The 15810-nt window shown below is 37.8% G+C and overlaps 2 protein-coding genes across 2 annotated transcripts; both read right to left on the bottom strand.

Moving 5' to 3' along the window:
• Positions 1-1738: 1738 nt before the first annotated feature.
• On the bottom strand, positions 1739-6820 carry LOC114742213 (pentatricopeptide repeat-containing protein At2g31400, chloroplastic-like). Its single transcript, XM_028930491.1, is given in 6 exon segments — positions 1739-2196; positions 2282-2466; positions 2967-3183; positions 4041-5221; positions 5223-6207; positions 6729-6820. Coding segments are annotated over 5 exon segments (2616 nt in total). The 5' UTR covers positions 5991-6207; positions 6729-6820; the 3' UTR covers positions 1739-1931.
• Positions 6821-11327: 4507 nt separating this feature from the next.
• On the bottom strand, positions 11328-13267 carry LOC114742216 (WRKY transcription factor 23-like). Its single transcript, XM_028930495.1, has 3 exons — positions 12696-13267; positions 12137-12280; positions 11328-12003 (listed from the first exon to the last, which is right to left on the bottom strand). Exons 1-3 carry the CDS (start codon positions 13073-13075, stop codon positions 11556-11558), a joined length of 972 nt encoding a protein of 323 aa, XP_028786328.1. The 5' UTR covers positions 13076-13267; the 3' UTR covers positions 11328-11555.
• Between the last annotated feature and the right edge of the window lie 2543 nt (positions 13268-15810).

Below are 15810 nucleotides of genomic sequence, written 5' to 3'. Positions count from 1 at the left end.
GAAGAGCAACCTTATGGGCATTTCGTATCTAGGGTTAATTGGGCCATGGGCTACCAGATTATCCCCCCCCCCCACCCGACCCGACAAGACACAATCTTTTTTAAGGCATCTTTACTTTTTGGTTTTTTTTTTCTTTTTTGAAATTTCCCCTTTTTTTGCCCATATAGAGTGGGATAAGATTAATGTCGGGAGTCAAATAACACGCCCTTTAGATAAATTCACACCCCGCGTTTGAAACAAATCATGATTTAGCAATACTGAACATGGAATTGGTTCCGGTCGCGGCACTGGGGGAAAGCATCCCACAAGCGTAGTGAAGCTGGGTGATTCCTACCTTTGGGCCAGAAAAAAGGGTTGCTTGTCATGCTCCCGTGCCCATAGGGACAGCCCCAGTGGATCAAGCGTTTAGGGGCCCTGCCCTTAGATTGTGGGTGAGTCCCGACCCCTTTCCTAAAATTTGTATATCAAAAAAAAAAAATACTGAACATGGAATTTTTGTATTTAAAAACACAAAGACTCTAAAAACATTAAAATGACAATAACTTTTAGTTTGCTTATATGCAGAAAATAACAATGGTAATTTTCTGAGCAGTGAATATGATGAAAATAACAATGACAATAACTTTCTGTTTGGCAGGCTCTGGAAATAAATACTACTCTTCGGTCCTTAATGTATAACTTAATTATTGAGTTGATTTTAGTTCTAAATATAAGGCCTGTTTGTCATACCTATCAGTTTTTTCTAATTTGTTTATATTAATAATCTCTTAACCATAATCAAGTAAAAAAAAGAAAGAGGATATGAAGGAAGATGATTATCGTGTTTTGAAAAAAAAAACGTTATATTTTTTATAATTAACTAACTTACTTAATTTTTTTAATCTAATCAAATTAGTTAAACAACTCTTATATTAAAGACACGAAGGATATCCTGTATACAAAAGCGCACGCGGAAACATCCAAAAGTGAGGAGATATTGTTGTTGTCAAGAAGCAAAGAGTAACTCGCGGGCCTAAACGGCAGAAAGGGATGACGGAGCGCTTGACAGCAGCAGAAGACCTCACGCGTAGTATAGCGAAGAGCCAAGGCTCCTTAATTTAGGGATCTATATTCCATTTAAAAACAAGTTAAAATTATTTTTATTTATTCCTATTTTAAATATCAAATGGTTCATCATCATCATTATATAAAGAAATTGAGAATCAGACTATTTTATAATCTTAAATAGCAGCATAACACAGCAATTAATTATTAATGGAGCTCATAAAACATTTAAAAACCAAATAATTGTCCATTAGCACGTAAAGTCTAACAAATAAAACACACTTCATTTATTATAAAACCTGCATTTTTCTATAAATTATACATATACTATTTATCAACCTCGTTTGTAGTGGAAGTAATACTTTGTAATAATTTACATAAGAATATATTGATTACTTGTGTTTGAAAATTAACTGCCATGCCGACTTTTCTGCAATAAGGGATGGGAATATCCAATCATCGATGGGCATTCCTCAAGAGCTACTGGCAGTTGAGATTCTCTGCTATTAAAGCTCAAATTAAGTCAAAATAAACCCAGCTAGTCTCACAAATCACAATCTGACTTTCTATACCTTCAGAGATATGTTGGTAATAATTGACTGATTGCACCACTGGGTGCTTGATCAAGTGGTATGTATGCGTGTGTAGGATGTGTGTGTTGCGGGTTCGATGCCGCCCTCTTGTAACTCAAAAAAAAAAAAAAAATTGACTCATTGCATTTATCATGATTGGGATTCAGCGATCCCAAGTGCTTGGATCTTGTGTTTTGTCTGGTAATTTAAACCTCACGAATGGCCATATGGTCTAGTAAAATGTGGTCCCCTAGCAAAACATACACATTTACACTTCAATGGCGAAAAAAGGGAGGGACGAACACATACACTTATCTACAAGCTGAGCATTTTCAAATCATAAATTCTTCCTGATTTTGCGTCTTCAGGATTACTCTTGTCATCATGAAGTACAAGCAAGTTTAATGTGCCTGGTTCTTTCAGCCAGGCAGCGACCACAGATCCTGCTGATATAAACCTACCTAAATTACACTCGGCGACCTGAAAGGGCGCGCCCATGCCATTGAGAAGTGCCTCGATAGCTCTTCTCAAAGTGCCATCGCCAACTACTTTGCTGTGCTTGCCCCATCCGGTCAGAATGCTGCCATATATCATAAAGACGTATACCCTCGTTAATTCCACCAAAGAACGCAAGGCTAACCCTACAAGTGACCAAAGATGCATACCTTAATAGCTTAGGCAGTTCACGGCCTTCATAAACAACTGAACGGATATTGAGCAACCATGCATGCACCATTGCACAAGCAGCACCACAAGACATCAGATGCAGATCCAAGCAAGAATCAGACCAGACACTCTCCCAAACATTTCGACGTTTCCCTTCAAGCACAACGAGCTGGGCCCCTCGTTTCTGATACCAATTCAATAAAAAAACATCAAATGGAAAGTCAATCATGCATAAATGAGCAGCAAAGGGGAAAAAGAAGAAAGAAAGAAAGAAAGAAAAAGGAACTTACTAATAATAACCATACCCAATGTTTAAAAACTGAACTAGACGGACCAATTTGACTCTAAAACAAGCAAACTGATGCCAGGCTGGTCAAAACTAGAGGGTAAACCAAGGGGAGAAAACTAATCTGCCCAGCCTGAAACTAGTCAAAACTGGTAAAACTAGGGAGTTGACCAGTTCTGCTGGTCTGCTTAAATATTTTTTCTTTTCCTTTGGTTTCACAGAAACAAGGTATTAAAAACAAAACCATTCATTGAACTGATTGAGACACTAATTCAATGGCCGTCCAGTTTTTTGGATACCTTGATTATACCTCTGAGAAGACATTGGCACAACCAAGTTTTATCAAATTCCTCATTCCCAGATGGGGGAAAAAAACATTTGTCATCAATCAATTTTACCTGACCAAAGTGCCAAAGCATGTCAGTAAGGGCATTATAAAAGGCAGAAGCTGTTGAAGAATCCATATGCTTGACTTCATCAAACAGTAATTGAGCCTGAACCCAAATGTTTTCCCTGTAACCCATAAGTAGTCCATGGGCCACACCATAAACCTGGTTATCAAATAGGCGGAGCTCCTCCAATAACATTGAAGCATCTTCAAATGAATTGCAACGGCTGTATCCAAGGACCAAATTATACACTTTGCGAAATGAATATACAAGTGCATATTACCAGAATAACATTAGGAGGAAGGCAGTGCAAAGAATACGAAATAAACAGACCTTGAGCAGGAAATAGATTGGAGGATAGGAGTTATTCCCAAACTCTAGTTGTCCTAAAAGCCTAAATTTGAACAGGCCAAAGTAAGCATGTCATGCTTTACATATCAGGTCTCCAACCCAAAAGCATCATAGGCTTACACTTGGAACAAGTTGGGGAAGAAAAACCACAGCCATAACAGCGACATAAAACTGAAATTAAGATTAAATACAACAAAATGTGCTCATATGCTCCAACAACTATTATAGGTCCTCATTAATCTAGAGAGTGAGGAATGTTTTGAGCTTTCCATTGCAGATTCAATTTATACTTTGATTCTAAGTGCTGGCACGTCCAGATGTCTCATTTGGAAGTTGTGTGCGTGTGTGTGTAATTTTGGCTTTAAATTAATTAATACTTTAGTAGACAAAAAATACAGAAGATATTGATGTACTGACCAGAAAATTCCAAAAATAATGGAGTCATCATGCAGATGACAAAAATTCATAGAGGTAATGGGATCCAAATGAGTGAAGGAACACTTTCTTTAGCACAGAGCATGAAAAGTCCACTATACAATTAGGTTGAGGACAGATGACTAGTAACAAAGGCTACTGCTTATATGCACACACGCACCCTTACAAGATAAGAAATTCCGAAGGTCTGAGAGGGCCTTTTGTTTAATGGTCCGTGACTGTTATAAGCCCTAGTGATAAGTACCTACATAACTGGCATGAAACAGAATTAAGCAGAAAGATGGGTTCGTTACATACCTGCAAGCATTCAAAATGGCAGAGAATGTGACGACATTTGGTTTAATTTCCAGCTCATGCATTTTCTGGAAGACCCCTAATATGTAGGAAATGTCTTGTTTGCTCCCTTCATCGTTGATTGCAAGGCCTGATGTTTCAGCAGCAAGCTGCCCAAACATCTTGATGATTTTGTTGTCCTCCTTAACTTCCACCTCGTCTTGGACAGGGCCCTCAATAAGCCTCAAATATGAAGTTTCTAGTTGATGATCACTAGATTGAGCAAAGCCATCACAAGCACATTCCACAGCTGCAGACCGACCAAAGGCATCAATTATGGAATTGTAAGTGACAACATTGGGCTTAATTCCTTCCTTTGTCATCTCATCAAGCAACATCACCGCAGATTTAACTAATCCATTCTTGCAAAGAGCGTCAATTAATGCACTATAAAGGACAACATCAGCCTTCAATCCTGCCTTCCTGAACTCCCTAAAAACCTCCATTGCCTCCTTATACATTCCACCTTTTGAGTACACATCAATCAATGTTGAATAAGTTAACACATTTGGATATACATTTTCTGCTTTCATCTCTTTAAATACTCTCTGAACTTCATCATACTTCCCCTGCTTGCCATAACCACCCAAAAGTGAATTGTATGTTACAACATCCTTCTTTATCCCACAACTCTCCATGTCTTTGCATATGCCCATGGCCTCCTCAAACCTGCCAAGCTTTGCATAAATTGAAAGCAGTGTGTTATATGAGACCCTATCAAGACCAATTGACATAAATTTCATTTCATTGAAAAAATTCAGTGCCTCTTCTAATCTACCAGCCTTGGCATAACCATCAACCATAGTACTATAAGTCACCACATTGGGCAAAATTTTCTTTGCAGGCATCTCAGCCATGACCTGAATGGCCAAATCCATCTGTCCACCTTTGCACAGTGCATCCAAAAATGTATTGTAAGTGAAAATATCCTGGTCGATCCCTCTCTCAACCATCTCACTGAATAAATTTTGAGCTGCCTCCCACAACCCACTTCTACTGCAAACCGCAAGAAGTGAATTATAAGTAATTCGATCAGGTTGAACACCATTTATCAGCATTTCATCAAAGATCTCCACTACTCTCTTAAATTCCACGCCCCCTTTCCCACAAGCATCAATCACTGCATTATATGTAACCAGATTTGGGTTTTAGACCAGATTGTTTCATTGACTCAAAGATCCTTCTTGCTTCATCATAGTGACCATTACGCCCATATGCACTAATTATCGCAGAAAAAGCATAAACCGTGTTTCCATACCCTTTATCCTTCGCCATTTCAAAGACCTTCTTTGCAAGATCAACCTTCCCTAACCTACCAAGGGTACTAATCATCGTGCTAGTTAATCTGCCCTGCTCATACTTTCTCTTCTCCCTTCTTACAGCAAATTCAAAACACCTATTTGCTTTCCAGCATTCACCTCTATTCCCAAGTTCACGGATTAAATATGCATAATCATCACATCTACGTAGCTTATGTTCAAATTTAACCAATATGTCTTCAAGAGCCCCTACATCATTATTGCATTGCATGACATGCTGCAGGACATCCTCAGCTATGGAGGAGTGGGGGCTGCTTAAACCAGATTTAGGTCGTCCAAGGTGCATTTTGGAGACAAACCGGGTAGAACGTCGACCAGAGAAGTCTGCAGCAAGTTCAGATTTTGGGGAAGGAAGAGAACAGAAAGATGAAAGGCTGGGGTTTTGGGGGACGGGGCCAGGGATGGTGCCCGATTTTGATGCATTGCGAGGTATAGGAGAAGGTTTTGTAGCAAAGACTTTGTTAGAGGCCCAATATCGATTGTTCTGGTGGTGGTCATGGCGTTGGTTTCTGAAGTGGCGGTTGTTCTGAGGATAAGGGTGGTTTTGGTATGGTTTTGCTGCAGTAATTGAACACTGCGGAGGTGTTGAGGCCATCCAAAGGCTTGTGTATTAAATCAAGACAAATATGAGTAAAGAGTGAGGCAGAGAGACGAAGAAATCAAAGGAAGCTTGGGTAAGGTTTGATGGCAGAGGAAGGAGCAGGGTAGGCAGTGGAATCCATTCCAAATATAGGAAAGGGAGAGTGTAAGCACGATTCTAGGTAGACTTGAAGTTGGAGCTCCTTCTTCATAACCATTCTGTCATTGCACCGCTGCAAGAAGTAACAGAACTAAAATCCATAAAAGAAGATAGAAAATTATGAATAGTAATTATTTAGTGGAACAAGACACCAGAAAACTACAATATTGCTGCACTTAGGATAGATAAATCCCAACACATCCATACAACACGGTCCAAGACCAGAAAGCCATTAGCATAAGCTATAACAATCACAGAATGAACGTGATGGTTACTAAATAATATCTTCAAAAAAAATGAAAGTGGAATTTAAATATGCAGGTAACATACTTCCAACCTCCTCCCCCTCCCAGAAAATAAAAATTAAAAATTGCAACAAATAGAACGATAAAACATTTTAAAATCAAGATGCTACTAGTTTCAACTTTCATCAGCTGAAACCCAAGAAAAACTGAGGGAAAGCTAGAATAGAAGTAGAAAGCAAAAAAAAAAAAAGTAGCAAGGAAGAATCTGAAACAGGCGCAGTATAGAGTGCCACAGCAAAACAGCCAGGTAATTCTTTTTTTTTTTTGGGGGGGGGGGGTGATGACTTACGGTTATGGAGATCGGAGGCGACGATCTTCCAGCACGGCAAGGCGCCGATGAAGATAGGCCACATGATCCAGGTGTGCATTTTCCAGCTAGGGTTGCCCTGTGCCCCTGTCCGTGGGTTATCCAGGCTGACCCCTTGATTTTGCCCTTTTATCAGACTGCATCATTTTGTAATTTTCATTACGCCAGCAAAAAAAACTATAAAAAAAGGAAAAAATCTCAAAAGAGCGGAAGGCCCCACTCGCTTTCCGGTCAAGTCCGTCCGGGACAGTGCATTCTTTGCTGTCTTATACTTCTGTAATAAAATACTACCTTTTTAGGCATAATTGTGTATCTTTTTTTGACCAGCGGCATAATTGTGTATCAAGAGCTTAATTTTTTCCAAATAAAAATACTAAAAAATTTAGTTATAAACATTAATACAACCTCTAGCACTTAATGATAGCCTGTAAGCATTAAATATTTTATTTGCATATACTATTCTCATATTTACAGTTATTTGAATTAATGTCTTTAACTCATCCTTTAATAAAATATTCTTCAGTGCTAGTTATTATTAAATTAATTTTTTAAAGGCTAGATGTCATTTTCTTGATTTTATTAAAAAAAGTGGATAACGTGTATTTTTTTAAAATTGAATTATATGCTATTTCGTGGACGAAGACGAATCTTAGATAGACTGTATTGGCTGATTGCTGAAACTCCACTATGCATAACCAGATAGCATTTGTATATTTTGATGCAAAGGCTCATGGATTCAGGGTTCGAGATCTTTAAATATATAAATATGCAAAAAAAAGAAGGAAAAATAGCAAATAAAACCCCCTAATATATGAAAATCACGATTTAGGATCCTCAATTTGAAAAATAGCAAATAAAGACCTGATCCCATATTGCAAATATGAAATTTGAGTGAAATGTCTGTAATGCCCCTTAGTTAAGTTGTGATTTGATCTACTAAAATTGTCATTCGTTAAAGTGAACTTATCATTTCCCATGGTCAACTTGTTATCTGGCATACTCTCAGCCAAGTTGTAATTTAGTCTACTAAAGTTGTCGTTCGTTAAAGTGAACTTGTCATTTTTTATAGTCAACTTATCACTTAGCTGAGGTGTATTTTAGACATTCCACCAATATTTTATATTTGTAATATGGGACCAAATCCTTATTTGTCATTTTTCAAATTGAGGGTCTCAAATCGTAATTTATGAGAGTCTTTATTTACCATTTTCCCAAAAAATTATCAGCTTGGATGACACTGCTTTTTGCTTTTTGTTACTCCTTCGGTAATTAATATAAAACCTGCTTATTGAGTTAGTTTTGGTCCTAAATATAATACTTATTTCTCATATTTATCAGTTTTTTACTAAATTACCTTTCTAGATACTCTCTTAACCATAATCAAGTAAAAGAAGGAAATGAGATATTAAGAAAGATAATTGCGGTGTTTTAGAAAAAATATGTTATATTTATTATAATTAACCAACTTACCTAACTTCCCTAATCTAATCAAATTAATTAAATAGGTATTATATTAAGAATCGGATGAATATCATGACAGCCCCCTTCTATCGCTAAATATGTTCTCTTCTTATATCATGACATCATCAATCGTCAACTATCAACTACTACCTCCGGTTCTTAATATAATACCCTGTTTGACTTTTATTTTGGTCCTAAATATAAGACCCCAATCCACTTTGTCTCTCATATTTATACTTTTTTTTTTTAAAGTAACCATTCTAATAATAAGAGTTCTATTCAATACACTTGATTAGTAAGGATATTTTAGGAAAGATAACACCTATTTAGGACAAATAATTAACTCAACTTACTTTCTTAATCTTTTCAAATTAGTCAACTGGCTCTTATAATTAGGACTAGAGGTAATATATTCTTAAAAACTTGTGATGCTTGATTCTTTTAAAAATAAATCGTATATGATATTATGATTTCTGAATATATTTAATTAATGATATTTAAACAATACTTTGATTAAAATTTGGGTATATTAAATTAAATGAGGAACATCATTATTAAATATAATTTAAATTGGAGACTCAAATGAAAAAACTAATAATTAATTGTGAATTTGAATAATATCTTAATTAAAATTTAAATATATTAAATTAAATAAAATATATCATAATTAAATAGTATGTCAATTGGAGGCCTAAATGGATAAATAATTAATTAATCTTAAATTTTCATATGTTTCTCCTAAACTTCGTATATCTAATTTAAATCTCATTTGAATGAACATAAAAATCATACTCCCGTAAAAAGTAAATATTAATTAGAATTTTAAAATCTAATCAAATATTCTATTATGACTGTTCGCTTCTATCTGGGCTTTATGGATACGTTTTTACGTTGAAAGTAGTCCTCAGGTGTTAAATTTTCACAAGGCCCACCCCATGGAAAAGGTGGGTCGGTCCATTTGACGCCCCAGTTAATTGAGGCCCTCCAGGCATCCACACTCAATTCCAGGCCGACGATAGCAGCCACAGTAGCCGGTTGTCGGGGTCAGGTGACCCAGTTCAACATCAATTATCCAAACTAAACACGTTTCAAGTGCACATGCATGCTTCAATAGATTGTCCCTATTTTTCACCTTAAATGCCTGTCGGAAGAAAAATAAAAAAGGCTCGTATAAAAAAAAAAAAGTTCGGTCCCCAAAACAATTGAAAAGGATGAATACCACCACAAATTAAAACTAAAAATGAATCCAGAAAAGAAAATGTATGTGTAAAAAAGTGATCGAGACTGGTGAGCAAGACCCCACGAACAGGACACATGTTACTCTCCCTTTTGGAACTGCTATCTCATTTTAGCTTATACAAACACGCAAATGACGCATTCAACATGAATGAAAGCGCGTGATAAAGAAGGCGAGCCCACAAAAGGACGAGCAATATGTGAACTACGATTTCAGGGTACTGCCGAGCAGATTTATGTTTTCTCCCCTACCTTTCCTACCTTTTTCCCCCTCCACTACTTTTTTTTTCTCGTCATAACCATTGAACTAAAATTTTTATAGTTCAGGTAACATTTTATAAAAATAATGTTATTAAAAAAATAAATAAATAAATTTAAACAGTTAAAATCTGGTTTGAACAGTTTACAGCTGTAATAAAAAAAATTTTAAAAAATTTGCTCTTTAATAATAGTCTGTAGCTGTAAACTGTTCAGATTATATTTTAACAGTTTAAATTTATTTATCTATTTTTTATAATAATATTATTTTTATAAGACGTTATAAAATATTAAATCCGGACTATTGGAGTTTTGATCTAATCGTAATAGCTGTGAAGGGGAAAAAAAACATACAAGAAAAGAGGATGGTAACGCCAGTGAAGAGAATCCAAGTCGCTGTCGGGCTCTAGTGGAGTATGCGGGGAAGCTAGAATCTTGAGAGCGCATATGGTGCGCGGCTTTGTTGATGGAGCGAGTAGGATTGCTATCGTAGAGGCTGAGAGAACGAAAGGTTACTGATCAGTTCAAGTGGAAGATACTATTCCTTGTTTTATGCCCCACAGTTTTAGCTGAGTGCAATGGATTGCTGCACAATCAAAGGCGTTTATGACGGCTAGCGTAACGTCTTTAAAACTTTTAGAGCTGTGGTGGTCTACGACTTCTGATATTTTTAATATAAAAACTAGTTTGACTTTTAATTTAGTTTTATATATAAGAATTCAATCCATCCTGTTTTTTATATTTATTTTTTTTCTTTTTAAAATAGTTATTATAATAGTTATATATGTTAAATGTTCAATCAAATAATAGTTTTAACTGATACATAATTAGTACGGATATTAAAAAAAACAACACATAATTATTAGAAATAATTATTTCAATAAACTTTTTTAATTTATTTTAATTAGTTAACTAGTTCTTATATTAAGTATCAAATATAATATCAAACAAGCCTATATTCTCTTAACGACCACCCTTTTCTCTTAACGACCACCATTCTGTGTTCTCAGCCATCCATCGTCTTATCTTTTTCTTTCATACCCCATAACCGTAACTCAAGAGAAAATGAGATTTCGAGCTTTTAATACGTCTTCAACAAAATAGGCGAAAAAGGGTCGACATCAAGATTTTATCCCGCCATACACTTATTGAAAGCTAACCCGTGGGTATCCTTTCTGTTTTTTCCCCCCCTGTTCTTTCTCTTTCTCTCACTACATCTCACATATAATTTGCCTCCTACTTGCCAGTCTCAGCTCAATTCAAATCCGTATCTGTATCACGCAGGCTGAAATATAAGAAGGCATTAAATCAAGAAACTTAAAGCGGACTGGAAGTGGTTGAACTGCTCTTCCTCTCCTCATATGTAGCCCCGTGCGGCGGTGCCCTTGCTCTCGGGGATTCAGTTTTCACTGCAAGATCCTTTGAGTTTCAGTTTCAGTTCTCCGAGAATTCAGAAAAGGTAAAACCAGAAAGCTTCCAATACCAAATGCCAATTGTCCTGCTGTGCCTATGTGAAATGAAAGCTTTTTCCAAACAAAAAAGGATCATATATAGAATAATACGGGACATATATGCTCAAATGATCGGAGGAGGAGAGCGGGTCACAGCATAACACGCCAAGGAAAGTGGTGTTCAAAGTAGAAGTAATGGAAGATATATAACGAAGCAGACCCAGAAGGGCTGACTCCATTGAAGCTAGGCAGTCCCCTCGTTGGGCTATAATATGTGCAAAAAGCAATTAAAGGGTATTTTACAAAGTATATGATGGATCACTAGCGATGGAATTCTCATCTACAAGTCTCCTGCCTACCAGAGTCAGCAAAAAGAAATTACATATATAAGCAGTACAATCTTCTATTCTTCTTTCAACATGTGTGAAGGAACAATATCTTGAAGAAGCCCGTGGTCTCTTAGAAAAGCTGCAGTGGCTCCAGAATTACAAAATCTTATGTCTTGAGCAAAAGCAAATGCAGCTTTCTTTGAAGTTGAATCAGTATTGCTATTGTTAGGAAAGCCCGTGGATGATATTGTATTATTATTGTGAAGAACTTGTCGTTGCTGAGGATGATGATACTGGGATAACAGGTTTCCTTGCATCGGGAAACCGAAGGAGGCGGCACAACCAGCGGAGACACCCGCCGGTAGTGAAGCATCCATTCCGGCGAGGTTTGAGCGAGGCATAACTGGGCTTGGATGGGTGTGCTGACCTTCATAAGTTGTTACTACAATGCTTGGATCGCTGAAAGATCGCTCCACTCGTTTCTTCACATTACATGAAGCGCTGGTGCAACGATAATAGCTCCTGCCATATTATATTAGCAAAGATCAAATTTAGTATTCTTTTTGGGTAAAACAAATCTTATATACTCCTATAGTCCAACCAGGAAGGAAGCATGGCTACAGAGAAGGAAGATTAAGAGTAGGATAAGAGTTACCTTGGAAAGGGGCTGTTTTTCACAGCTTTTTGACCGTACTTTCTCCATCTGTACCCATCTTCCAAATGATCCACCTCGCTTTTCGTCATGAACGCGAATCTCGGCTCTCTCTGTCTCTTCTGATTTGTCTTCTTGGCTTTCAATCTGACCCAATCAAAAACCACATCCCACAAAAACCTTTGATATTAAGAACTAGAATGGTCGTTCACAGAAATCGTACGCTATCAGCAAAAGCATCCATCTCATTCCTAATCAGATTGAGAAAAAAGCTCTCTCCACGACCATCAATGGGAGACAAGAAACCGATACAAGTACTTCAACTAAAAGAACCAAAATTATATTCTTCCAATGAACCATTTCCCCCTAATGTCTAATGAGATTAACGTTAAAGCAAATTATCTGAACGGGACCTCAAATTAAAAAAGAAGAAAGCAATCAGGAGCAAATGACAATAATTGCATAAAAACACAAACAACCCGCATGTTGTTCGTATAGTAAAATGGGTGCCGACACTAAAACAAAAAGAGCAAGGGAAAGAGTGAGATGGTAGAGAACCCACAGTTTCTTGGTCTTGGAGCGTTCTTCGGCTTGGTCTGAAGTTCTATTGTGTTCGTCATTGACAGTCATGGCGCCACTGGACGCCGACGAGATCGATGAAGAGTTGGGGGTCGCAGGTTGTTGATTGGAGACCTCGGAACACTCTTTGACTGTATCAGATAGATCTTTCAGAGCAGAGGGATCAAGAGTTGATGCTTGCTGCTGCGCCGGCAAATGAAGCAGAGGACTGCAGTCTTGGAAACCCAGCAACTCCATAAACCCAAGAGAGCTCTTTTCCCCTTCAGAAAACTCAAAAGCATTCGATAGAGGATAACCATTGTCACCCGACAATGAAGAGGATCCAGTCACATCTTCCGTTGTCACGCCCGTCTCCTTCTTCATTCTCCGTCTACTCGTATAGATACCTCACCCAACCGGATAAATTACCGACCCGACTCCTTCATTTCCCACTGTCAAAGCGTTAAAAGATGAAGAGCAGGGTAGGGTTGATCTTGTTTATAGAGAGAGAGAGAGAAAGGGGGCGGGGGTGAGAGTGAGAGAGATAGGGACTGTGTGCGCGGGGAGTGTGAACGTGGTTTTTTGGGGCTTGCAATGGAGGTAGTATAGGCCAATGGAAAGGAGGCTTGGGAAGCAAGCACGGGATTTGACCGGCAATCGGAGGTCATGGAAGGGTACGGACAACCCTGAGCCGGTGGCATTCAATGCATGAGCGCCGTGCCATGTTCCCATATCTCCCTATCTGGTCGACGCTTTCATACGAGAGTCTGACCACGTAACTGGTTCGGGGGATTATGATGTGAACGGGTTTTCCCCAAACGCTCTCCGTTTCGGCTTCAAACGGCGTTATATAATTATATAAGCATATATTAAGTACTACTCCCTCCGTTCCTTATTATAAGAGATATTTGATGTTTATGGCATGTTCCTATATATAAGAGACACTTAAAAGTTGTCTCTATTTTTTTGTATTAATTTCCTATTTTACCCCTATTTATTTTGTCTCCAACTCATACTCTCCCTCCCTCCCACTTCTCTTTCTTTTAATAATTTAATTGTTCTCTCTCATACTCTCTCTCCTTATTAATGGGGGCATTGTTGGAAAAAATATTATACTTTTTACATATTAATTGTCCTCAACTAATTTTAACTGTTTTTTTTATCAACGTAATTTAGTTATTTGTCTCTTATAATAAGGAACGGAGGGAGTATTATACAATCTCATGATTCTCTTTGTAATCGTCTTCACCCGTGTGCATGTGAACAAGCAAAGCAGTTTAGCACATTTTCTTCTTTAATTTTCCTTTTCCTTTTTGAGTTTTGCGTTTTCTGTCATTTCTCTTCCTGCGTAACTTTTTCCGCACGCGTACATATAATCTTCGAGTATTCGCTCAAATTAACCTCACGGATTAGAATAAGTGCGAATAAAATTAAAATTAAAAAAACAAAAACAAAGAGGCGTACGAGATACGCCGACCTATCGGGCAAATTCGTTTCAACTTTGAACATGATAAAGTAATTAAATTGGGCCCTTCTTCTAAGGGAGGTTCACCCACAAAAAGTTCATCAGTGATTTTTTTTTTTCACAAAAAGAAACAAATAAATGAAAAAGGGCCCCGCCACTTCGGAGTGAGTGATGATCTATTCTAATTAAAGAGAACAGAGAGCATGATGAAGGGAGGGATTCTTTTTGGGCGAAACTGGGAATTACACCCAGGGAGGTTTCACGAGAAAGTGAAAAGATTATGAGGTCCCATATGCAGAAGTAGGAGGATAGTGGAAGCGAAGTCCGAGTTCAATGCTACAAAGAATAGAGATAGGCTTTTCTGGTTGGAAAAACCGACCATATCCGAAGCAGTAAATAAAAGATTCGGAACCACGGCCGTAAGTATCGCTCTCTTCCCTCAACGAGGGTCCGCTTTTATCTTCTTCGTTTTTTTCCCCCGGTACACCAAAAGCCCCACCACAAGTTGCTTTTTCACACACAAGCCGGACGGAAAGAGAACCACATCGCAGATCGCCTTTATGTTTTACACCCGTATAAAATATAAAAAAGAAAATGGAGCGGGAAAGAAAGGATGGAGGGAGACAAAAAGGGTAGGTACGTGGGAGGTGCCGGGGCAAATAACGTTGTGAGCGAGAACAGAGAAGTTGATGCACGTGTGGTTTGAAAAGAGCCACGAGGCGCATGCTGACATAATTTTCGTGCACAAGTACACGGCCTCTTGCCACGCTTCAATTATATCATATTATTCCCTTTTTTCAGTATATTTGGAGCCGGATCGCTAGGTTGTTTCTGGATGAAATAATAATAGGGCATTGGGTACAGGGAGGGGGGGCCGGGGCGGGGTGTGGTGGGCGCAGGCTTGTTCTGGACGTGGAACCTGACGACATGTGCCCAATATAGTTCTTGTGCTGCCTCACTCTATATTTTCACTACCGCGTCATTAAAAATCAGCATAAACTCCTCGTCACCTCACACAATGAGAGGGAATGAGACGAGTTGTCAGAAAGGCAAACTACACATTAACTTGGACTTACGGAGCTGCGGATTGCATCAATACAGCAAAGGGACGGGAAAATTCAGCGTGGAGGTAATATGGATAATAACAAAAGAAATATTTCATACATCCTTGTTTAATGTACTTGTCCTCAAAAGTCAAAAAAGGTGAAAACACGCCTACTAGTTAATAAGAAAGTAAAATATAAGTCCTTTACAGTTTTGTTCTGCATCTGGTGGCATATTATTTTAAATCTTGATCATGTTATAAACAAAATGAAAATTCGAATTAAATAAGTAACGCCCGCGGGGGGTGGGGGGAGTTCAAAGAAGTTATATATGCATGTATAACACGCCCACAGGAGAGGAAAAAGAAACGGGTTTTTGGGGGAAGATGGGGCCCATTAAATTTGTCGATCGACTGTCTCCATGCGTGATGAGAGGCCGTGCTATGTCTAAGTGACAGAATCAGCTACTGTGCTCATCATTTTAATAAACATTTTAAACTCATAATGTCTGGACTATTTTTAGATTTAATTTTTTCTATTTGTTTAAGATAATCGTTTTAAGAGATATAGAATATAAAATAAATATAATCTCTTAACTATTATTTTTCTAT

Source organism: Neltuma alba, unplaced genomic scaffold, assembly GCF_004799145.2.
Source record: "Neltuma alba isolate B1F8T4 unplaced genomic scaffold, ASM479914v2 tig00003684_pilon, whole genome shotgun sequence".
NCBI lineage: Eukaryota > Viridiplantae > Streptophyta > Magnoliopsida > Fabales > Fabaceae > Neltuma > Neltuma alba.
This window is presented reverse-complemented; position numbering and strand designations above follow the sequence as displayed.

What these genes read in the sequence shown, in the direction of transcription:
- LOC114742216 (XM_028930495.1), bottom strand. Translation starts at nt 13,075, where the DNA reads ATGAAGAAGGAGACGGGCGTGACAACGGAAGATGTGACTGGATCCTCT. An exon ending in CGCTCCAAGACCAAGAAACT is followed by an intron (nt 12,281 to 12,695) that starts GTGGGTTCTCTA and finishes TGATTGGGTCAG; the next exon opens with ATTGAAAGCCAAGAAGACAA. An exon ending in AAAAACAGCCCCTTTCCAAG is followed by an intron (nt 12,004 to 12,136) that starts GTAACTCTTATC and finishes ATAATATGGCAG; the next exon opens with GAGCTATTATCGTTGCACCA.